General features: G+C 43.8%; 1 protein-coding gene across 1 annotated transcript in view; it reads left to right on the top strand.

Annotated features, from left to right (window-relative positions):
* Positions 1-22868, top strand: part of LOC138978206 (uncharacterized) — a 34674-nt gene extending 11806 nt beyond the window's left edge. Inside the window, exons 7-25 of the mRNA XM_070350906.1 lie at positions 292-406; positions 1724-2022; positions 2530-2644; positions 3764-4002; positions 4965-5079; positions 5476-5684; positions 6749-6886; positions 8156-8311; positions 8495-8635; positions 11948-12106; positions 16841-17061; positions 17778-17932; positions 18595-18758; positions 19635-19685; positions 19992-20033; positions 20508-20628; positions 21022-21113; positions 21956-22073; positions 22658-22868. Of these exons, the coding sequence (XP_070207007.1) occupies positions 292-406; positions 1724-2022; positions 2530-2644; positions 3764-4002; positions 4965-5079; positions 5476-5684; positions 6749-6886; positions 8156-8311; positions 8495-8635; positions 11948-12106; positions 16841-17061; positions 17778-17932; positions 18595-18758; positions 19635-19685; positions 19992-20033; positions 20508-20628; positions 21022-21113; positions 21956-22073; positions 22658-22775 (2768 nt within the window). The 3' untranslated portion in view covers positions 22776-22868. The remainder of the gene's footprint in view (positions 1-291; positions 407-1723; positions 2023-2529; positions 2645-3763; positions 4003-4964; positions 5080-5475; positions 5685-6748; positions 6887-8155; positions 8312-8494; positions 8636-11947; positions 12107-16840; positions 17062-17777; positions 17933-18594; positions 18759-19634; positions 19686-19991; positions 20034-20507; positions 20629-21021; positions 21114-21955; positions 22074-22657) is intronic.
* Positions 22869-23233: the final 365 nt, after the last annotated feature.

Below are 23233 nucleotides of genomic sequence, written 5' to 3'. Positions count from 1 at the left end.
GGCCAGGGGTAATTGACAGGGGGGTGTCCGCCTCCTACACAGCTGTTGCAATGATCTTGCTGCGACTTAGTCTTGGTAACCTGTGACGCTCGCGACGACAATGAGGGAAAATGCGACACCTGTGGCTTACTGCCGCAATCCGTTTACATCACTACGACCTCACTGCCACCAAGCTGTGTAGGCAGCAGTACAGATGTCATCCCCCACCCTCGTACATTTGTCAATGAAAAATATACACTAATGTCCTATTATGAACAATGTGTTAATCCCTTCATTCTGCTTTCTTCCCAGCATCGTGCGTGTACAAGGGAGGGGAGTACATCCCCGGAGAGACATGGGATGATGGCTGTGACTACACCTGTACTTGTGAGGGCAACAATGTCGGCCTCTACAGATGTGCATCCAAGTAAGACCTGTATTTAGCCTACCATTTTCTTGAGAATTTTTTTTTTTTTTGGGGGGGGGGGGGGGGGGGGATGTGAGGAGGGAACAGATTAAATGTCCCCATGCACTGGGGAATATTAGAATCTTTGAAGAACTTTTTGATGAGCATGCATTTTTCTGGGAGCAAAAGAGTTCATCATACCAATGCTGCCCACATGCCTTTTGAGAGATTTTATCAGGTCTGTTTATTTTGTCTCCCAAAACAGCCCCATGTAAGAGCAGTCCCATACAGGAAGAAAAGTGAACGCTTTCAGATTCATTCAGTGGCGTGACCAACTGTCCAAAGGGCAACATCGGGAGATTGCCCTTTTTGACTCACATGCGAAGCAAAAGTGAGTCTATGTACTCACCCGAGTCGTCCGTCCGTCCGTCCGGCCGTCCGGCCGGCCAGCCGGCCGGCCGGAAAACTTTAACGTTGGATATTTCTTGGATACTATTCAGTCTATCAGTACCAAATTTGGCAAGATGGTGTATGATGACAAGGCCCCAAAAAACATACATAGCATCTTGACCTTGCGTCAAGGTCGCAGGGGCCATAAATGTTGTCTAAAAAACAGCTATTTTTCACATTTTCCCCATTTTCTCTGAAGTTTTTGAGATTGAATACCTCACCTATATATGATATATAGGGCAAAGTAAGCCCCATCTTTTGATACCAGTTTGGTTTACCTTGCTTCAAGGTCAAGGTCACAGGAGCTCTTCAAAGTTGGATTGTATACATATTTTGAAGTGACCTTGACCCTGAACTATGGAAGATAACTGTTTCAAACTTAAAAATTATGTGGGGCACATGTTATGCTTTCATCATGAGACACATTTGGTCACATATGATCAAGGTCAAGGTCACTTTGACCCTTATGAAATGTGACCAAAATAAGGTAGTGAACCACTAAAAGTGACCATATCTCATGGTAGAAAGGGCCAATAAGCACCATTGTACTTCCTATGTCTTGAATTAACAGCTTTGTGTTGCATGACCTTGGATGACCTTGACCTTGAGTAGGAAAAATGTTTAAAGCAGTTCTTAGTGTATGATGTCATTGCTAGGTTTAGTTATTTGAGGTCAAGCATGTGAGTCGTATGGGCTTTGCCCTTCTTGTTATCAATTGAAATTTGTTTACTAATATTTTACTACCATGGTAGGATTGTAGCCTAATAATAATAATAATGAGAGTCTGTATAGCGCGAACCACAAATAATCCTGCTCTCGGCGCTTTGCATCATAACTATGAATAAAAACAACACTAGTTCAACATTGAATGCATATCTTGCCTTACAGGTGCCCATCCTACCCAGCACTGCCCAAGTACTGCACCCTGTCTCCGATCCCAGGCATGTGCTGTGCCAGTCTGTCCTGCGACGTGCCTAAGGTGGGCGGCTACAACCCGTACCCGCAGCTTGAGCCCAATCTCAAACCCACGGCGGGCCCCAACGGACTCTACCCCACGCCTCAACCCACCCTGGACCCGCAGCTCATTCTGGGTGTGGGTGTGGGTAACATCACGGGTGGAACTGGGCTACCCGGAGGGGGCACCAAAATACCTGCAGGCTACCTTCACAACCTCGGAGGCATCACTGGTAGGGTTGGGACAGATTTGACCTCATTTGAAAACACAGTGAAACACCCTTTTTAACCCCTTGACTGCGTTATTATGTATGAAGTTACAGTACATGTACATGTTACATATTTTGCTATCATCAAAAAAATAAATACTTTGACAGTTTTAATTACTTTCTGGTTTTGTTAAGGGTATAATGATCATTAGATTGAGGTCCCAGTGAATATTTCGTATTGTAGTCTATTTTTCTTACCAGTCCTGTGATCAATATTATTCTTCGGTGTACTTAATAATAATAATAATAATAATAATGGACATTTGCTATAGCGCATAATCATGTATATGCTCAATGCGCTTTACAATAACTAGAATTAACATAACTAATAATAAAACCATACACAATGAACAAGACCCACAATCTACATAACATAGCATACTCAGCATGTCTTTTGTTCGTTTTACTTGTGAGTCAAATTTTCTTTCTTCCTTTCTTTCTTTTTTTTAATTCAACCTTTTTGTTTTTCAGACAAGTGTATCTATGACTTGAAGATGTACAACCAGGGAGAGAACTGGGATGTTGGATGCAATTACACCTGCATGTGCCTGGACTCCAGGACTGGATTTTACCAGTGCAAAGAAAAGTTTGTACTCTGTATTCTTCAGTATTCTTCCCTGTCTTTTCCTCTGTGTGTACCGCGATCAGTGCCTGTGTCTTTTGTCTCTTGGTTTTTTTCTTTGCAGTGTCTGATACTTTCTGAGTCTTTTTTCTTCTGTTTTTGTTCTTTATTATATTCCTTTTTTCTGTTCTCTGTCTTCCTTTTTGACTCGCTCTTTTTTCTCCAGATTTTTGTCCATCTACAACAGTAGTTGTGAGTCTTTGTTTGGTTTTATTCCTCCTCTTCCCTCTTTTCAATTCTCTGTCTGTCTCTCTTTTTTCTCCAGATTTCTGACCATCTACTACAGTAGTTCTGAGTCTTTGTTTGGTTTTATTCCTCCTCTTCCCTCTTTTCAATTCTCTGTCTGTCTCTCTTTTTTCTCCAGATTTCTGACCATCTATTACAGTAGTTTTGAGTCTTTGTTTGGTTTTATTCCTCCTCTTCCCTCTTTTCAATTCTCTGTCTGTCTCTCTTTTTTCTCCAGATTTCTGACCATCTACTACAGTAGTTCTGAGTCTTTGTTTGGTTTTATTCCTCCTCTTCCCTCTTTTCAATTCTCTGTCTGTCTCTCTTTTTTCTCCAGATTTCTGACCATCTATTACAGTAGTTCTGAGTCTTTTGGTTTTATTCCTCCTCTTCCCTCTTTTCAATTCTCTGTCTGTCTCTCTTTTTTCTCCACATTTCTGACCATCTATTACAGTAGTTCTGAGTCTTTGTTTGGTTTTATTCCTCCTCTTCCCTCTTTTCAATTCTCTGTCTGTCTCTCTTTTTTCTCCAGATTTCTGACCATCTACTACAGTAGTTCTGAGTCTTTGTTTGGTTTTATTCCTCCTCTTCCCTCTTTTCAATTCTCTGTCTGTCTCTCTTTTTTCTCCAGATTTCTGACCATCTATTACAGTAGTTTTGAGTCTTTGTTTGGTTTTATTCCTCCTCTTCCCTCTTTTCAATTCTCTGTCTGTCTCTCTTTTTTCTCCACATTTCTGACCATCTATTACAGTAGTTCTGAGTCTTTGTTTGGTTTTATTCCTCCTTTTCCCTCTTTTCCTCTTATGTACACACATGTTTACTCTGCATAAAACGAGGCTCTTTTCTCCTCTCGCACAGATGTGCTAAGTACGACATGTCCGCCCTGCCGGCCATTTGCAAGCTGATAGCCGATCCGGCAGACAGCTGCTGTCAGACGCCGTCCTGCCCCGACCCCAAGAATCCTAACCAGCAGATCACCAACATCACCCAGATCCAGCAGCTCTACCCTGTTGTTGGCTCGTTCACCGGCGGTACCTCAGGCTTCCGCCCTGGATACGTCCCTGAAGGCAACTACGGTGTCATTGGTGGATCAAGAAGTGAGTAATTGGGATTGAGGGGGGGGGGAGGGGGGGGGGGGGGGAGGGGGGGGAGAGTACAGCTCTGTTGTTTGGCTTCACAGGCACTTGCAATCAAATGGTTCACCTCGTAACTGTCAAACCACAGTCAGTGTGAACGCATCCTTGACTGTACCTCTCGATATTTCCCTTTGAAGTACGTTGTTCCTCAGGGCTCAGTTCCCGGTCCGACCCTTTTTATGTTATATATATACAGCCCCTTTCGCAAGTGATCCAGCGACACATGTTTGATTTCCACAAATACGCAGATGACATGGAAATAGAGAAAGTTGCCCCTCCGTGTGATTTCCAAAAACTTTCTGATGACACCACACTGTATGTCCAGGATGTCAAAAACAGGATGAACAAAAATAAACTTAAGTTAAATGACGACAAAACAGAACTCATGGCTGTAAGAAGTAATCATTGTCTGAAACAGATATCGACACATAATCTCGCCCTTGGTGAAGACTCTGACCCAGATGAGTGTGTGTACAAAATGTGTTACATGTTTTCTGACAAATTGATGTGTAAAAAATGTGTTACATGTTGTCTGACAGATTGATGTGTGTACAAAATATGTTTCATGTTGTCTGACGGATGGGTGCGTAGAAAATGTGTTTAATGTTGTCTGACAGATGGATGTGGGTACAATATGTGTTTCGTGTTGGCTGACGGATGGGTGTGTCTTATAAAATGTGTTTCATGTTGTCTCACAGAAAGGTGTGTTTTATGTTGTCTCACAGATAGGTGTGTTTTATGTTGTCTCACAGATAGGTGTGTTTTATGTTGTCTCACAGATAGATGTGTTTTATGTTGTCTCACAGATAGGTGTGTTTCATGTTGTCTCACAGATAGGTGTGTTATGTTGTCTCACAGATAGATGTGTTTTATGTTTTGACAGATGGGGGTGTGTACAAAATGTGTTTCATGTTGTTTGGCAGATGGGTGTGTGTACAAGGGAAGCCTGCACCCAGCAGGTTCAAGCTGGAAGGATGGTTGTGACTTTGACTGTACATGCATTGATGGAGCCACAGGAATGTACCAATGCATTGCACAGTGAGTGACATTGTGTGTGTGTGTTTGTGTGTGTGTGTGTGACCTCAAAGATTTCCTTCTTTTGGAAGGATCTTCTGTGGATGATGAGCCTCCCTAGTTTTGGTGTAAGAGTGATTGCATGCGCTGACCTGTCAATGCACATGCAGAATTAGTGACACGATACCCATGTGTGTGTGTATGCAGGCGTTCAGGCGTGCATCCATGTGTGTGCTTGTGTAAATGCACTGTAAATATTGTTATGATTTTTTTTCTCCAAATGATTGTACAGCGCTCTTAGCAAGGTTTAACCCTGGATACACACCCTTTAGAAAAGTTATGCATTATTACTACACATTGAAGCAAATTTTCAGCATTTAAATTTTTTTTATTTCACAATGTTTTTACCCATTTTGCCAGGTGTCCAACCTACTCCCTCATACCACCCATGTGCAAGCTAGAGGCCGTGCAGGGTCAGTGCTGTCCCAAAATGACATGCAAGGCATTCACACCCGCTAGCGAGTGTCGGGACAAGATCGATAACTGCCCCCAGTACAGGAAATCTTCTTGCTTCGGAGCCTATGAGGGCTGGGCGCGTGAACACTGCCCTCTCTTCTGTGAATTCTGCTGTAAGTTGTGCTAAGTGGCTCTTGATGATCATTTTTGTGTGTCACTGTTGATTTGCTTATCTCGTGCAAACCCCTTTTTAAGACCTCAAAAGCTCAGAGAAAATCAGGTCTTAAAAAGGAGGGAGTCTTAAAATTGGGGTCAATTTACAGATGGTATGAACAGAAAATCTGAGAAAACCGGGTATTGAAAGGGTGGAGGGGGTTTCCATTGTAGTATTTGTGTATCTGGGAAGCATACTTTTTTGCCCGGTAGCTCAGTTGGTAGAGCACTGGACTTGTGATCGGAAGGTCGCAGGTTCGAATTCGGACCGGGACGGACACGGGTGAACTTTATGTGCAGACCCAGAGACGGAAGCCATGTCCCACCCCCGTGTCATCACAATGGCACGTAAAAGACCTTGGTCATTCTGCCATAAGTGCAGGTGGCTGAATACACCTAAACACGCAGACACCTGGGTAGCGCGACTCCGTTGCTGCTAGCTTTCCACTGGGAGGAAGCGACCCGAATTTCCCAGCGATGGGACAATAAAGTAATAAAAATGAAAATGAAAATGATTGGGTTGACTGAAACAAAGAGATCTTGTGTCAATGGGTGTCATGTGAAAGCTGAGCTTAGTAGATGAACCTGTCTATACCCACCACCTGAGGGACCGACCAAGACAGGTGGTCGCTATGGAAAGGTGAAATTACATGGGAAACACCTCGTCTGGAATCATTTGGGATAGTCGCTATAGGCAGGTTGTTGTTGTTGTTGAGAGGTAATAATAAATAATAATAATGATATTGAACACTTATTAATCACCCCTTCTCGCCAGAGCTCACGGTAATGTACAATAGCAAAACACACACACGCACACACACACACACACACAGACACACACATACACACACACACACACACACACACACACACACACACACACACACACACACACACACACGCACGCACACACGCACACACACACACACAGACATACACACACGCACACACACAGACACACACACACACACACATAGGTGGTGGTCACCAGGGCAAGTTCGACTGTAATATGTGTTCTGAACAGATGATGACAAGACAACCACACCACTGCCGTGTGAAGATACCAAGTCGGACTGCGAAAACTTTGGTAGAGGTGTCTGTACCAACGTGGCCTACGCTGACTGGGCCCAGACGAACTGTCGCAAGTTCTGCAACCTCTGTGGTTGGTCTGCCTGCCTGTCTGTCTCACACTCTCTCTGTCTGCCTGTCTGTCTGTCTGTCTGTCTGTCTGTCTCACACTCTGTCTGTCTGTCTGTCTCTTAGTGTCTCTCTCTGCTGTCTTTATCTCTCGGGAAAGAGTTGAGGTTGTTAGAAAAGGCTTAGCCTGAAACCTCTATACATGTACTTGTAAAAACTAAAATAAACTTCCATCATTATTATCATCATTTCTCTGTCTGTGTTTCTCTCTCTCTCTCTCTCTCTCTCTCTCTCTGTATCTCTCTCTCTCTGTCTCTCTCTCTCTCTGTACCTCTCTCTCTCTCTCTGTACCTCTCTCTCTCTCTCTCTCTCTCTCTCTCTCTCTCTCTGTATCTCTCTCTCTCTCTCTCTCTCTCTTCCTCCTTCCCCTCTGCATTCCAATAATTACTGTGCATCCATGTTTCTCTGTGACTCAGCTTTTTGTGGACTGTCACTGGTACCAGAAAGGGTGGCTGTTCAGTGGCTATTTTGAGTTTTTAAACGGAAATACATGTTGCCAAACAGCATTGTCCATGAAATGCAAGTTCACCAAACAATCTGTGAAGTTTGAACAGTGACATTGTATGATACTGGGCTGTAACTGCCCCATTTTTTTATATTTTTTTTTAGCTCATAGTGAGAAAAAAACCCATGTCCTTTGTGCTCTGAACACAAAACCACAAATTCACAACATTTGCAACATAATTTCGTAGAATTTGATGGATGGTTTTTTTCCTAATTGTTCAGCGATTGATTTGAATAAAGTAGCTCGGAGGCGGGGATGTAGCTCAGTCGGTAGCGCGCTGGATTTGTATCCAGTTGGCCGCTGTCAGCATGAGTTCGTCCCCACGTTCGGCGAGAGATTTATTTCTCAGAGTCAACTTTGTGTGCAGACTCTCCTCGGTGTCCGAACACCCCCGTGTGTACACGCAAGCACAAGACCAAGTGCGCACGAAAAAGATCCTGTGATCCATGTCAGAGTTCGGTGGGTTATAGAAACACGAAAATACCCAGCATGCTTCCTCCGAAAACGGCGTATGGCTGCCTTAATGGCGGGGTAAAAAACGGTCATACACGTACAATTCCACTCGTGCAAAAAACACCAGTGTACGGGGGAGTTTCAGCCCACGAACGCAGAAGAAGAAGAAGAAGAATAAAGTAGCTTGATTAGTGCAACAATATTTCAGTGATCAGGACTACTTGGAGTCAAGGTCTATTTACTTTCAGTGTGCACATAATATTGTGTGATTTACAGGAACAACGACAGTTGCAACCACCATCTGGACAACACCATCATCTGGTTGCTATGACGCCGTGTCGTACTGTGAGGAGTATGGAAGTCACGTTTGCACAGATCCAAGCTACAAGGCGTGGGTGCTGGATCATTGCCAGAAGTTCTGCGGAATTTGCGGTGAGCTGTTTAAAGCAGAAATCCGAAACAGATCAACTGCTAGCGTTCCAAATTCAAGAATAAAAAGACGAGGAAGATAATTTTATGGAGCATTTAACTGTGAATAAAAGAACACGCACATTACAACCTTGATCTTTAAAGTGGATGAAAAGCTTGACCTCTAAAATGATCTTTGTTTACCAGGTGCAGTCACAGGTGGATCCACCACACCGGAGCCATGTGAGGACTTGCTTAACACCTGCTCCCTGTACGGCACAGGATCGTGTGGCGGACAGTACTTTGGCTGGGCCAGGCATAACTGTCGAAAGTTCTGTGGCCTTTGTGGTGAGATATGTTTTTGTTTTTTTATAGATTCAAAATTGCTACAGAAACATCCCACGAAAACGACGTAGGCTACCTGAATGGTGGGGTAAAAACGGTCATCCACGTAAAAATTCACTCATGCAAAAACATGAGTGAACGTGGGAGTTTCAGCCCATGAACGAAGAAGGAGAGCTTCAGAAACAAAAACTTATTTTAAGGTGGGGGGGGGGGGGGGGGGGATCTTTAGGCAAGTATAAAGAGAGTTGGTAAGGATGTACATTTTGAAAGTTATATAGGCGAGGAAGCTTTGAGTGTATACTGCTAGTTTTAGTGAATGTATTTTTAAACTTATGCTGTCCAGTGTTGATCAGTTTGTATAAATGATGCGTGTGTTGGTGTATATGGCTGGATTGAAATGTTTCTTAACCGCAATGTCATCACAAATTCCCAACCTTGGGCAATTAAAGATTCTGTATTCTATTCTGTATTCAGTTAATAGATTTGACTTGCATTATAGCTTTTTGTCGTTATATGTCTCTGCACACAGAATATATTTGTTATATCTTATTGTCCTTGGGGAATTCTCTCTAAGAAATTTACCCTGCTTTAGGCTGCTTTCCCTGGGGCTTGCGTACAGCAACAGAATTGCGCTGCCTAATTTTTTTTCCTGCATGCATGCATTCGCATTTTGAAAGCCCTGAGACTTTCACTGTGAGCTTGGGATCTCTATCATGCACATGTGTGCACACGGGAGTGTTCATTCGGACACCTGGAAGAGTGCACAATCTCGACTCCTGGAAATAAGTTCCTTGCCAAGACCCAGGTTTGAATCCATGCCTATAGCAGTAAACTGGTTACGTATGAAGAAGTAAGCTTGCATGATAGTGATATTCTTTTTCTGGCGAATACTGCCCTTTTTTTAATCATTGTTCGGGGGGGGGGGGGGGGAGGAGAATGGAATGGAATTAGCTTTGGATTGTAGACATTCTTTTTTAGATACTTTGCTGTATTCTTTTCATCCGATTTAGCTGCGTACATAATTCTGTTATATATGGGTTGTTCTCTGGAGTTGGGTACCACAGCGGGTCATTGGATTGAAATAATAAGTTTGACAGTTTAGTTTTTACTACGCTTTTGTGTGGGTGTATGAATGTTGCTTGATGATGTTTAAACTATTAACCAATATTTTTACTAAAAAAACAACGTTTTGTGTATTCGCAGTTTGGGCAAATACGTCCAATCGAGAGGCCAAAATGGCGGGTAATTTGTGACATGATGTTGGATGAAGCAATAACTAGGTCGTACGGACTGAAAGAAACAGGAAAAAGCCCATGAACAGTTTGTAACTCATCATAAACGCATGCATTTTCAGTAGAATGAGTACTGTTTGCAGAAGATCAACACAATCTGAAATATTAACCATAGTTGTATGCGGTCAACTTTGTAATGTGTCGTTTCACAGCAGCCAGACCTGTCAACCTGTACGGTTTTCCCGTATTTTGTACGGGATTTACTCAAATTTCGGTGTGTACGGCGTACAACGCCCAGCTGTACGGGTAAACCAAATTGTACGGGAAAATTCAAAACCCGAACAAAGATTTGAAACCGATCCGTTTCTGTTTAGCAGACGACAACAACTGACAGAAAAAGACTGACTGAGCTTGTGCGCATGCGCAGAAGGTATCATAGAGGGCGCTGTGGCCCAATCCGCTACTTCCGTGTCGCGAGATTTGGTCTTTGTTTTCACAACTTACTTCAGCGACAGACAACGATTCGCGTCACTTTTCGTGCTAAAACTGAAGATGGAGAGGCCAGCGAAGAGAAGAAAGAAAGCCGGACATGGTCAGCACTTGTCGGAGTGGGAGAAAACGTACTTTGGTGTCGTGCGATCATCGGACAAGGGAAAGGAGTACAATTTGTGCATGCCATGTGGCTCGCACATCAAAGTTGCAGCTTCTGGTCACCATGACTTGAAGCAGCATTTTGAAACGGCGGTACACAAACAATCATTGATTCGTTCGAAACAGTTCAAGCCTGTGAACCAACATTTCCAGAAACGAGACAGCCGCCTTCTAACGGAAGAAGATGTGACACAAGCCAATGCCCTGAAACCATTACCACAGCCAATCTGCTTGCCACGGCAAAGTCAGCTACTGCTATCTACAAGTGTCATCATTCTTAAAGTGATCTAGAGAGACTGGACTGTGATTTTTCCTGGTGAACACTAGTACAAAGTAGTTGTGTGGGTGTGACTGTGTTATACATTTAAGCTTAAAGTGATCTGGAGAGACTGGACTGTGATTTTTCCTGGTGAGCAGTAGTACAAAGTAGTTGTGTGGGTGTGACTGTGTTATACATTTAAGCTTAAAGTGATCTGGTGAGACTGGACTGTGATTTTTTCTGGTGGACAGTAGTAGTTGTGTGGGTGCGTTTTACAGTAGCTGTATGTATTTATTAATGCTAAATCAGATGTGTTTTATGAATACAAAATAAATGTTGAGTATTTACCAGCTGGTCTTTCTTCTTTTTCATGTCGTGCGAGTGAATTGCGAGTCTTGCGTGTGAACTCAGGTTTGCGTGTGTTCATTTTTTGGGAGTGTGTAAGGGATTGTTGCCCTGATTACAGTTTTTAATCATATTAGTACAGGTTGGCCTTGGAAGGGGTTGACAGGTCTGAGCAGCCCGAACTTCATTTGCACAACACAGACTCACTTATCACAAACGCACGACTATTTTTGGCTACCACTACTTCAGCACACTTTGTAACACGCGTGTAGAACGTAAGAAAAAAGCAAATAACGTCCACAGTTTTTGCAATCTGTCCATTTAAAACTGTCACAGCATTTGGTTTCCCCTTTTTTCTGTTATGATGTTATCGTCGTTTGTCATGTTATTTCAATCAAAATGATTTCGTAGGGAACTTCTTTTGTACTAAACTCCACAGCATTCTTGCGGAAGGATATCTATGCATCCGTTGTACCGCTGCGTGGTACCGTCGCCACTAGCCGACAGTTTGAAGTTTAGTTTCTGATCTGCTCGCTCATGTTACAATGTTATTTTGACCATTTGTTGCTGCGCTAATGGTAAGGTTTGTTTTCAAGTTCACAAAATAGCTTTATTTATATATTTTTGTGCTCACAGTGTCCTAAAGATCATATGAACACATTGTTGGTGAATTTGAAGTTAGTTCAGTTTTTGACTCCCATGTCACAGTTTGGTTGACCCAGCTCCAGAGAACAACCCATATGTCATTGATGAGTAGTAAAAATCAATATAAGACAGCTGTTACTAATAAACAGATGAATGAATGCAAGTGATGTGACTGTTGTGCAGACGTGACAGCACAGACGGCAGGCAGCACAGTGAGCACCACACCAGCCAGGTGTGTAGACAAGTTGACCAACTGCAAGTCCTATTCCCAGCAGTACTGTGAGGGCGACTATCTCACCTGGGCCGCCGACAACTGTCCTGCTCGCTGCAACCTCTGCAACTGTAAGTTCATGTACAGTGGAACCACCTGTCTTTCAATACATGTTCATGCACATTGTTAGCTGCATGTGAATAAAACAAAAAGCCTACCTGACGGCCACTCCTATACACGACTTTTGACTGGTATCATTGCAGCGCCATACATCAGTAATCCCATAGCAGCACACAAGTTGATTTGGAAGTTTTTCAACACAGACTCTGTTTTAACTACTGTTCTTACAAACTTGTATAGGAAACAAAACTCGTCGATCCGACGACAATTTAACGTTTGTTTCATTACCGCAAAGCAAACAAGATGAAATGCACGACAGTCAACAGAGCTCCATATAATAGTGTGCTGTAGCGAGTGCCTGTTCCGAGAACCTGCGCGTGGGTTAATTCACAAAAATTACCGCACAAAACTGCTCCAGAAATCATACACAAACACCTGTTGCAAAACTTGTTTTCACTCTATCACACAGTTAAGACTTAAGTACATACTGACGGCAAAATAAAAACACAGTCAGCGGCTGTTATCAGTATTCAGTGTGATTATAAACTGATATACAACGCGCAAATTCTGTTTCTTTTAACAGGAACAAAGAACAAGGCATGAGTGCCAGTGATATTAGTATTACCACAAAACCTGTATATTCAAGTAAAAAAATATACAAGATGAACATAATCCAAAGCGCAAGTCACTGAAACGATCCCTTTTTCACACCAAGAAAAACGTATATTCACAGACCGGCATCTTTCACAGACACGTTTCAGAAGACCTGGCCTGATAAGCGCGTCATGCCTGCCGCGCGGGAGAGTGGAGGTCAACTATAATTAGCCGGGAGCAGGAAACGTTGGCGCTGGCTCAGCGTGGCTGAGCTTGCAGGAATCCCAGTATAATAGAACACAGTGCGGTGGGGCTACAGGACGTCAGCAGGTGGACGAGTGGGGGTCGGTCGTTGACGGTTGCGTCTCTCATTCAGTCTTTCCCCCCTCCAGGGGTTACTGCGGTGACGAACCACCCCCCTCCCCACTCGGGGCGCGGCGTGGCTCAAACCAGGCAGACTGGTTCTCAGCCCTTGGACGCTTCTCTCGCACAGCGGGTGGGATACGGCTGGCCGGGCTCGGCTTTGTCTTGTACCCCCACTCGCCCTTCTTCTCGGCAGGGCGCTGTGCCAACTACCAACCCCTCTCCCCCCTCGGGTCAGGTGGGCGGTTTGGGTTGGCAGGCAGAGACAGATCACGCTTTTCACTCTCACTCTGGGCGGTGTTATCAGCAGGAGTTTTAGTGCGCTGCCTCCCCTGTCTCCCCGCCTTTGTGTTTTGACACAACTGCTGGTGGGGATTCGGACTCCTCGGTGGAGGAGGAAGAGTGTGTAGCACTGCCTACTGCTTGTAGGCTCGCTATGCAAAAAACGGCAGCTGTTGCAGCTTACTTTTTCCCGGAAGGGGGCGGATTCAGAACAGGGTGTCTCTCTTCCTCCCTCTTCCGCGGATGACTTTGGGTCTACGCGGGCTGACTCGCAATCGTTTCGTTTTGTCGAGTCTTCTGTGATTGCCTACCACATGTCGCAGCTCTTGGCTTGACCCGCACCTCAGGGTAGTGGTCTTCAGCCTACACCGTTCCCGCTGCTTCATGCGCATGGTCCTGCTCCTCCTTCTGCTAGCCAGTGGCTGGCTTCTGGGTTTCAGGCTGCTTCGTTCTCACTTTTAGTGCAGAAGAAGATAGGTTGGAATGTCAAGTCTCAGAATCTGATCCAGACATTTTCGTTGCCAAGGGCTAGTTTTCCCGCTCCGCCGGAGCTAGTCTCTTGGCTTCACAAATAGACCACAGGGAATGTGGGGTTTCGTGATGTCACTCCTCCCTCTCCTCTCTGGAGAAGGTGGAACCGCATGGTCTAGAGTTAACAGCTTTTGCTGAGACTATCCTCTGTGCTCTCATACGAGCCATCATAACCTCCCTGGACTCGTTTCGGTTTAGGGAGGATGCCTCGGATAGGGCCGTAGCCATGCTGCTTGCAGCTCTGGCTAGGGTCATCACCGAGCAGATGAGTTCGTCTGTGATGCTCTATGCCCACACTGTCTTCACCCGGTGTGATCTCCTTCTTTTACAAGGGATTTGATTTCACACCGGCTACAGGAAGCAAGGGACAGGCATTTTTCGGGTTTTTGTTAAAACCTACTCGGAAGCCTCAGTCTTGCCCTTCTTTTATAGACAAGTAGCAGCGCTTTGATGCGCTCCCGGTCACAAAGTGGGTGTTTCGTTCAGTGACTCTTCCCTCTCCTCTCCGGAGGAGGTGGGACGGCATGGTCTAGAGTTATCAGCTTTTGCTGAGATTTTCCTCTGTGCTCTCACACGAGCCTTCCTTATGCGTCCTGCAGACAGGAAGTGGCTCCGTTTCTGCTGGGGTCACCAGGTTTTTTCAGTTCAGGGCTCTGCCCTTCAGGCTGTTGCTGGCCATGAGTTTTTACCATGGTGGGCATTCAGTTGGGTGTTCTGATCCGACGGAGAGATATTCGTCTCTGGGCGTCCTCGGTGACTGGTTGATCTTTTATCAGAGTCAATCAGCTTGCCAGCTGCACTTTCAGATCGTGTTGAACCAGGCTCTTTGCCTGGCGTTCTCAGTAAACCAGGCAAAATCCGAGCTGTCCCCATCCCAGGTTTTTTTACCCGGGCATGCCGTTCGACACTGTCTCTTGGAAGGTTCGTCCTTCACAGGAGAGAATAGAGAGGCTTTAGGCTCTTATCACTGCCAGACTGGCACGAGAGCAGACCTCTGCGAGGTCCTAAGCCTTGATCCTCGGTCATATGGAATCGATGGCTATGCTGGCCCTCTAGTCTTTCCTCAAGTCTCTTTGGGACTCGGCCTCACAGGTCTGGGACAAGAGGGTCCGCCTCCAGGGTGGGTTCCTCCACGCGAGTAGGTGGCTGGAATCCAATTGGATCGCTCAGGGTGTTTTTCCCTAGCTTTGTTCCCCCCCCCCCCCCGGATTTAGACCGCTTCACGGATGCGTCTCTGTCCGGATGGGGAGCCTACATTGGCAATCACAGTCTTGGGGCTGTGGATGTAGACTCAACTCCTTGGGCATCTCAATTGCTTGGAGTTAGGAGCAGTAGCTCTCAGTCTACTAGCCTTTCTCTTTGGCTATATGCAGGCATGTCCGGTTGCATACGGACAATACTTCTGTTGCTGTCTATGTGGACGAGCAGGGAGGAGCAAGTTCTCGCTCCCTGTCAGACAGACTTTACGGGATTCTGATTTGGTTCCTTTCACACTGAATCAATATCTCAGTCCTCCCTCTGGTTCCTTTACAGGTGTTCGGGAGTCCAGAGCCTGGGGTTCTTTTCTCGCTGGTGGTGTTCCGGTCGTCTAAGCGAAGTTTTGCCAACAGCTCATTGGAGGTCTGATGACGTGTTCATTAATTTTTTACCTCCTGGACATCTGCTCTTGACTTGATGGGGCCATTTCCTTGCCCTCGTTAGTTTCTGCAGGACAGGTTCTCTCAGGGACATAAGTAAGTTCCCTCCGCCTTTAGGAGCAATCTGCATTTATGAGAATTGGGGTAAGAATATGTAATTTAATGGAAAATTTCAATAGTAAATTTTCATTTGATTAATATACTTACCCAATTCTCATTGTTAATACCCTCCCATCCATCCCCGCTACTTAATTTCCTAAGGGTTTTTGAGAAGTCTCGAATGATTATTCCGGATGCCGGCGCTCACGTGGTGCGCGGTGGGTTATGGGTAACCAGGTGGGACAGGTCATAGCAACGGCTATGGCGTCTGTTTTTTTTAGCTTGGTTACCACCCTTGCAAGGGCAGGTAATTTGAGTAGTTTTTCGACATCTAGCATGTGAGGTTGAAGTCAATGCATTTATGAGAATTGGGTAAGTATATTAATCAAATGAAAATTTACTATTGACATTTTCCATTTTTGTGTTTCTATAACCCACCGAACTCTGACATGGATTACAGGATCTTTTCCGTGCGCACTTGGTCTTGTGCTTGCGTGTACACACGAAGGGGGATAAGCCACTAGCAGATCTGCACATAAGTTGACCTGGGAGATCGGAAAAATCTCCACACTTAACCCACCAGGCGGCCGTGGCCGGGATTCGAACCCTCGACCTTCCGATTAAGAGGCCGACGTCTTACCACCCCGCCACAGCGCCCGTCAGTGGAACCACCCTTTACAGATCCACCCAATTTGAAACTCCCTCTCTTTTGAGACCCCGCTTTTTCAGACTTTCTGTTCAAAACCGCTGTAAATTTACCCCCATTTTAAGACTCCCTTGACACTCAATACCTTGAAACATGCTGTGGATGAACACTGGATAGTTCCCCCGAAATCGGCGTATGCTGCCTAAATGGCGGGGTAAAAACGGTCATACACGTAAAAATCCACTCGTGCTAAAAACATGAGTGAACGTGGGAGTCTAAGCCCATGAACGAAGAAAGAAAGAACACTGGATAGAATTTATGTTTGAGGTTGATTTAAACCTTTAATTTTAAAAGAAAGCATGCCAGAAAAGCACAACACTAGCAACAGAAAAAATAAAGAAAAAGAACAGAACAAACACCTTTATACAGATGAAATCATATAAGCAGGCAAAAGGCTTATCTAGTCTACAGGCCGTACATATAATATGATTTGATGAGAAGACTACCAAGCTGAAACATTCCGCAAAAAACACGTCCTTCCTTGTTCTTGGACTTTTTTCACCCCAAGGTTTGTGCGCTCTTTGTTTCCACAGATCAGATCACCACACCCACCACGGTACAAGCGGTGACAGATCCAGGCTGGGTGGTGCTGATGAAGGGAGTGTCCGGTGTACCAGGCGATCTGTGGCGTCTGTGGTCCACCCCCAACACAGCCAATGCGAACGTGCCACAGGCTCAGTACCTGACCAATCAGTATCCAGGACACTACAAGCCTCAGGTCGCCAACGAGTGGAGTCAGTGTCAGTTTGACAAGGTCTGTTGGTGGATGTTGTTTTCAACATTTTTTTATGGCAGGGGGTGGGAGGGTGGTTGGGTGGAGGAGGTGTGGATTAAAACAATTCAGCCCTTCTCAACCTTTTTCACCCCTCTTTGTTTCTCAGTGCCATTTAGTGCTGCTCACTGGTTTATTTTCTGGTGTCATAAAGTTACCCCATTTCCACGTTTTGACAGAGCTATTAGTTTTGTTGTTGGTATTGTTGTTGATTTTGTGTCTTCTTCTTCAAAATAATGAGGAAATCCCTTTGCAGGGCAACTATCCTCAATTCGGTTGGTGCGCCTAATTTCCCTAGAGTGAAAGATAAAATGGATAGTGTACCTTTGAATATAAAAACAGGGGTGGGTTGGTAGGCAAGCTATTGCTTTTCGCGATTTGCCGTGGCGCCCAATTTCAGGTACTGGGCTGAGGGGCTAGCCTACCACCCAGTGCTACCTAGCGCAGCAACTGGGCCCCGACGAAACAAAACAAACAGGACGAATAATATGGATCAATATGTGTGTGTGTTTTTTGATTTTATTATTTTCATTTGTTAAACATTTGTGCCTTCATATACTTCTTTATTTAAGTGAACTGGCAACATTTGGGTTCACTACGTGTTATATTTAGACTTCTTTGTGAAAGGATACGGACAGGTGGATCGAGGCACCATCATTCCTGTTGTTATCTGTAGCTTTTTTCTCTCCCACTCTCAGGTGAAGGTGGCCATTTTGAGCAACGGCGTGGAGAAGGCAAACATCATTTTCGATGTGAGGAACTCTGGCAAGAATGATTGGTTCAAGCCTGCAAACGTCATCTCCTCTACCTTCAACGATCTCCCCAAGGCAGCAGAAAATTTCATCATGGGACAGTGAGTTGAACTTGCAGGAGTTCTGAGAGTGACCGAATGTATGCGTTGTACAATGGAATCCCCTGTTAAGACCCCCGATTAAAGACTTCCCCCTTTTTAAGACCTGTTATTCACATTTTCTGTTCATAACCTCTGTAAATTTACCTTTATTTTTAAGACTCCCTCATTTTTAAGACCCGATATTCTCAGGTTTTTGGAGGACTTAAAAGGGGGATTCTACTGTATCAGAAAAAGATTCAAATGTGAGCGAGTGTAAGCATAAGAGAAAATTACCTGTGCTGTGACAGTCACCTACTTAGCTTATGTAACCCACTGTTCTCTGCAGAAATAGAGGAAGGCAGCAGCCTGTGTTTTCTGTAAAACCCTTTGTGCCAGACATGTATGAACATTACGCAAATTGTCATAAATCATAAAATCATCACAGGGTGAATTCTTTAGATTGTTGCAAATTTGTTTTTGGGGTACACACATATGTGTGTGTGTGTGTGTATGTGTGTGTGTGTGTGTGTGTGTGTGTGTGTGTGTGTGTGTGTGTGTGTGTGTGTGTTTTTGCCCGTTCATCTGGTGATATTACTGGTATTGAAACTCCGAAGTCTGCACCAACGGTTAGTGTTAACTTTACCTGCACAAGATTCTAATCTCAATTTTCTTTTTTTTTCCAGGGATGCAGAAACCGGCCACGAGTTTGCCGTAGGTCAGTTTGCTGACTGCCAAGGGACAGGCTGGATTTTGATCTCGACCAACGACGACTGTCCGTACCAAGCGTCTGGAAACGGCTCACACTTCTACTACTCCCTCACTAACACTGTCGCCCAGCTAGCCCCAGGTATTTCTTACGCTGAAACCTGTCTTTTAAGACTGCTAAAAAACAAAAGAGGAAAAAACAGGTCTTAAAATGGGTGTAAATAGACAAATTGCAAAAATAACTCTGTCGGGTTTGTATGGGTTGTGAAAGAGGGATTCCCCTTGCTTTTTACTTGGACAAACATTGGAGGAGCCAATTACTACTGAGGGTTGTGTCGGAAACACGTCGACAGGAGCACGTGTGAAGTTATTTGTCGGAGGAAAAGTAAGGGTGTTCACTCTTTCACAAACCATACAATCCCGACGGAGTTATTGTTTTAAATCATCTAATTACAGACCTTAAGAACAAAATCTGAAAAAAACAGGGACTTTAAAGGGCGTGAGCCTTTAAACGGGGGTCAATTTACAGACCTCAAGAACCAAATGTGACAAAAGAGCGTCTCAAAAAAGGGGGAAGTCTTTATTAAATAATGAAAATGTCTGTATAGTAATGGTTGTGGTGATGAAGAGTTAGACTGAAGCTTGCGGTGAGAGTGCTTTGGCAGGACTTTGTTCTTGGTTGTTTTTTTCGTATCGTAAGTTTGATCTGTACATGACTCAAATGAGAAAAATGTTTGTGTGTGAAATTCATGAAAAAAGTTGTATTGACAGTGCTTTGGCAGAACTGTTCTTCATCTTTCCCTGCAAATCTGAGGCCTGATCTAGGAACGCTGAAGAAGAAGAAGAAGATTTCTCTGTATCGTAGGTCGCTTGTGATCCCTGGTGGAAAAACAAAAAAGTGTGATTATGTGTCAAATTCATTTGAGAATTATAACAAAAACCATGAGAAATTACACAGTAAATAAACACTGTTTAAGATATATCTTCGATCAGTTAATGTAATATCTGTAATTTCCAGGCAAACTTGGCGAAGGAGATGTGTTTGCCATCCTCGGGCAAGGTGGAAACTGTAAGTACCAAAGTCCATCCATTTGTTTATTTTTTTGCTATTTATTTTTCTCTCATTTTTGTCTGTAATTCCTTTCTTTTCTAGTTTTGACTGTTTGAAAAAAGTTATAGGTTTGGGTGCATGAGATAGGGTTGCTACGGGCTACCAGGTTATAACCAGGTTTTTTTTTACCTGATAAAGTAGGTAATTCTGTAAGCACACTCTAAAAAAAAAGTCATGATTACGAAGTGTTAATGGTTTACTCCTCATTTAAAAATATGTGAAAATGATGTGTATTTAACATTCAGTGAGTGCTGTGTTTTGCAGGCATGAGCGGACTAAGGACAACTCGAGCTGGCTTTACTGGAGGTATGGTTTGGTATTGCTGTGTGTGTGTGTGTGTGTTTATGTGTGTGTGTGTGTGTTTGTGTGTGTGTGTGTGTGTGTGTGTTTGTGTGTGTATGTGCGTGTCACCATTATGCATGGATGTGTGTGAAAGAGAGGAGTTTTTCAGAATAGCTACCGTAAAGTACAGCATCATCTTAACTTGTGCTGGATAATTTTGTTACTGTACATGTATGATATATGAATGATTGCAAGCTATTTTCATCACAGTGCCACCCTCCCCCCCAAAAAAAAACTTTTAAAAAAGCCCAACAGCAACAAACCCCACAAATGAACAAACAAAAAACACGCCCAAAACAAGCACACCCAAAACAACAATCACACAAAAACAACAACAAAAACATACACATAATTTAAAAAAAAAGCAGTAGAAGTGTATAAAATGAGAATTTAGTCACACACCCATCTGTCAGTGTCATGCTTTGATTGTTGTTGCAGGGCCGGCTGGCTGTTTCTACAAGGGCAAAGTGTACAACGCGGGAGACATGTGGCAGGACGGCTGTGCCTACAACTGCACCTGTGATGATGGCGCCACTGGCCAGTACTTCTGCATTGATCAGTCAGTCTTTTCTTGTCATTTGCTGTTTCTATTTGAAAACAGGAAACAAAAAATTAAAAAGGAAAACGAAGCAAAAAACACACACACACAAACACGTGCAGACACAGGGAAGCGAGCGAGACAGACAGAAGGACAGCCAGCCAGCCAGCCAGCCAGACAAACAAACAGACAGAAAATGATGTCAGATGGAAAAGCAGATCAGCTAGTTTTTACAATCCTCCTGTGTAATGTTTGTGCAAGGTTGTGTAAAGTTGAGACGTGCTACACCATTGTAGAAAGTGTGAAACACTCTTAATGTTTCAGGCCATTTAGTGTCTTGCAGGAAATATATAATCTCTCAATGTGTGGGCAGAACAGAGTTGCATGTTTTACTTTTGTCTTGTGGTGTTGCAGATGCCCAACGTATAACAATCTTCCGCCAGAGTGCAGCTTGGACAAAAAGCCTGACCAGTGTTGTCCAGAACTCAAGTGTCCGTATGAAATCGGTAAGGCAGTACTACAGATGTCAAAGTTGGGGGAGGGGTCGGGGGGTTGAGAGGTGGGATGGGGAGGGGGGGATGGGGAGGGGGGGGGGGGGTTCTAGGGAGGCAAGGATGAGGGTGAGAAGGAATGTCAGTGGGAACTGCATTGGTTTCAAAAGAATGAAGAGAGATGGGCTTTGGTGACGACATCGAATTTCAGAACAAATGGGCAGGTTGATTTAATCTGTATGTGTAATAATCTGTGGATATAATCAGGTCAAAGGACCAACAGAAAGGGGTCGTTGTTGAAAGGTGGTCACTATGGAAATTACTTTGAATTAATTATACAGTGGACTTTTGAGACCTCAAAAACATCTGAAAAATTAGGTCTTAGAAAGGATGGAGTCTTAACATGGAGGGAAATGTACAGAGGTTATGAACAGAAAATCTGAAGAAAGCAAGGTCTTAGAAAGGAGGGAGTCTTAACATACAGGGAAATGTACAGAGGTTATGAACAGAAAATCTGAAGAAAGCAAGGTCTTAAAAGGGGGAAGTCTTAAATTGGGGGGGGGGGGGGGGGGGTAGAGGGGGCAAGTTCGGCTGTAGTAGCAGTCCTGACAACTCCCCCACACCCCAATTCCAAAGCCCTCACATTAACATTTTCTAGATTAAATAAACCCTCAAAGTAACCGACACATGGAAGTTTCACAAAACAAAAAGACAAGTACTATCTTCAAAACATAAAGAACACACAACAGCAACCAGTGTTGGTCAATTCTTCATCACATTTTCGTCAGACAGTCGCTGACTTCTTCAGGATGGCTACTATCTTCTTCTAAAACTGTTGCATGTTGGCCGTTCCACAGGTGAAGGTTGCCAGTACAAAAACAAGACATACCCACAGGGATCCACCTGGCAGGACGGCTGTGAATATGACTGCACCTGTCAGGATGGCCGCAACGGTCACTATACCTGTACTGGAATGTGAGTTGTTCTTTGGTTTCGTTTTGGGTGCCGTCTTCTTCTCGTGTTTTGAGAGTTTCTGGGATACACAGGATGAACAACACAGATTTTTCAAGTATAAATTGTGGAGGAGCTGTGCTAAGTGTGTGTGTCTGTCTGTCTGTCTGTGTCAGTATGTGTGTATTTGAGCCTGACTATGTGTGTGTGTGTTTGGGAAGGTGCACAGGCATATTCAGGTTGTAATTAGGATATTAACATTTTTGTTTATAACTCCGTTCTTTCTTGACAATTTTCACAATTTTTCTTTCTGGTTATTTATTACTTTCGGTTGTCAAAATATATGTTCTAAAGAACGTTTGTTATGAAATGGATGTTCCTATGTGTTACTATAGTTACTATTGTTTTATAGATGGTTTCCTATCTCTTGATCTGGAAATGTGCTAGATAAATGTTTCCTTCTTCCATATAATACTTATTCTTCTTGATGATAGGAAATAGGTTCTGCATAACTAGCACAATAAAGTGAATGTCAATGTTTCTTTCCCTTTCGTTATTTAATCTCTTATGTTAATTGTTATTTAAAAAATAATTGATAACTGTTGCAGTTGTCAAGACTGGAGCGCTCTGCCCAAAACTTGTCACCTGGAGGATCCCAGCCCTGGCATGTGCTGCCCTCGCCCCGTTTGCCCGCCAGGAATCGTCGTGCAGTTCAACCCGCGATAAAGCCTCTTGCATCTGCCGAACTTGTTCTTTTTTTGAACGATATTGTCAAGTTGAATTGTTTCTTGTTCCAATAAACCCAGTGAGTAACACGAATTTCTTGTTGGTTTCGCAGTGGTGCACTGTGTGTGTGTATTCTGTTTTTGTTTTGTTTTATTGTGTTTTGTTTTGTATTAGTGTTTTGTTTTGCTGTGTTGTGTGTTTTGTATGCAAACATTATTGGAAGTATCATTTACAAATATGGTTTGGCTGTTGGAAGGGTTTATATATCATTCACCCCCTCAGCTTCAAGAAATGCTTGCCTTTTTCCTTCTGTAGCAATTTTTGTTCTCATCCAAATGTTTTATTACAACTGTCCATGGATGGGGCACTGTTAGGGCATTACAGTCAAACCCACTTATAAGAACCTCGCTTATAAGAAACATTGCTTACAAGATGCCTGCCAAATGTCTTCTTTCTTC

This window comes from Littorina saxatilis, linkage group LG1 (genome assembly GCF_037325665.1).
Source record: "Littorina saxatilis isolate snail1 linkage group LG1, US_GU_Lsax_2.0, whole genome shotgun sequence".
Classification (NCBI taxonomy): Eukaryota; Metazoa; Mollusca; class Gastropoda; order Littorinimorpha; family Littorinidae; genus Littorina; species Littorina saxatilis.
This window is presented reverse-complemented; position numbering and strand designations above follow the sequence as displayed.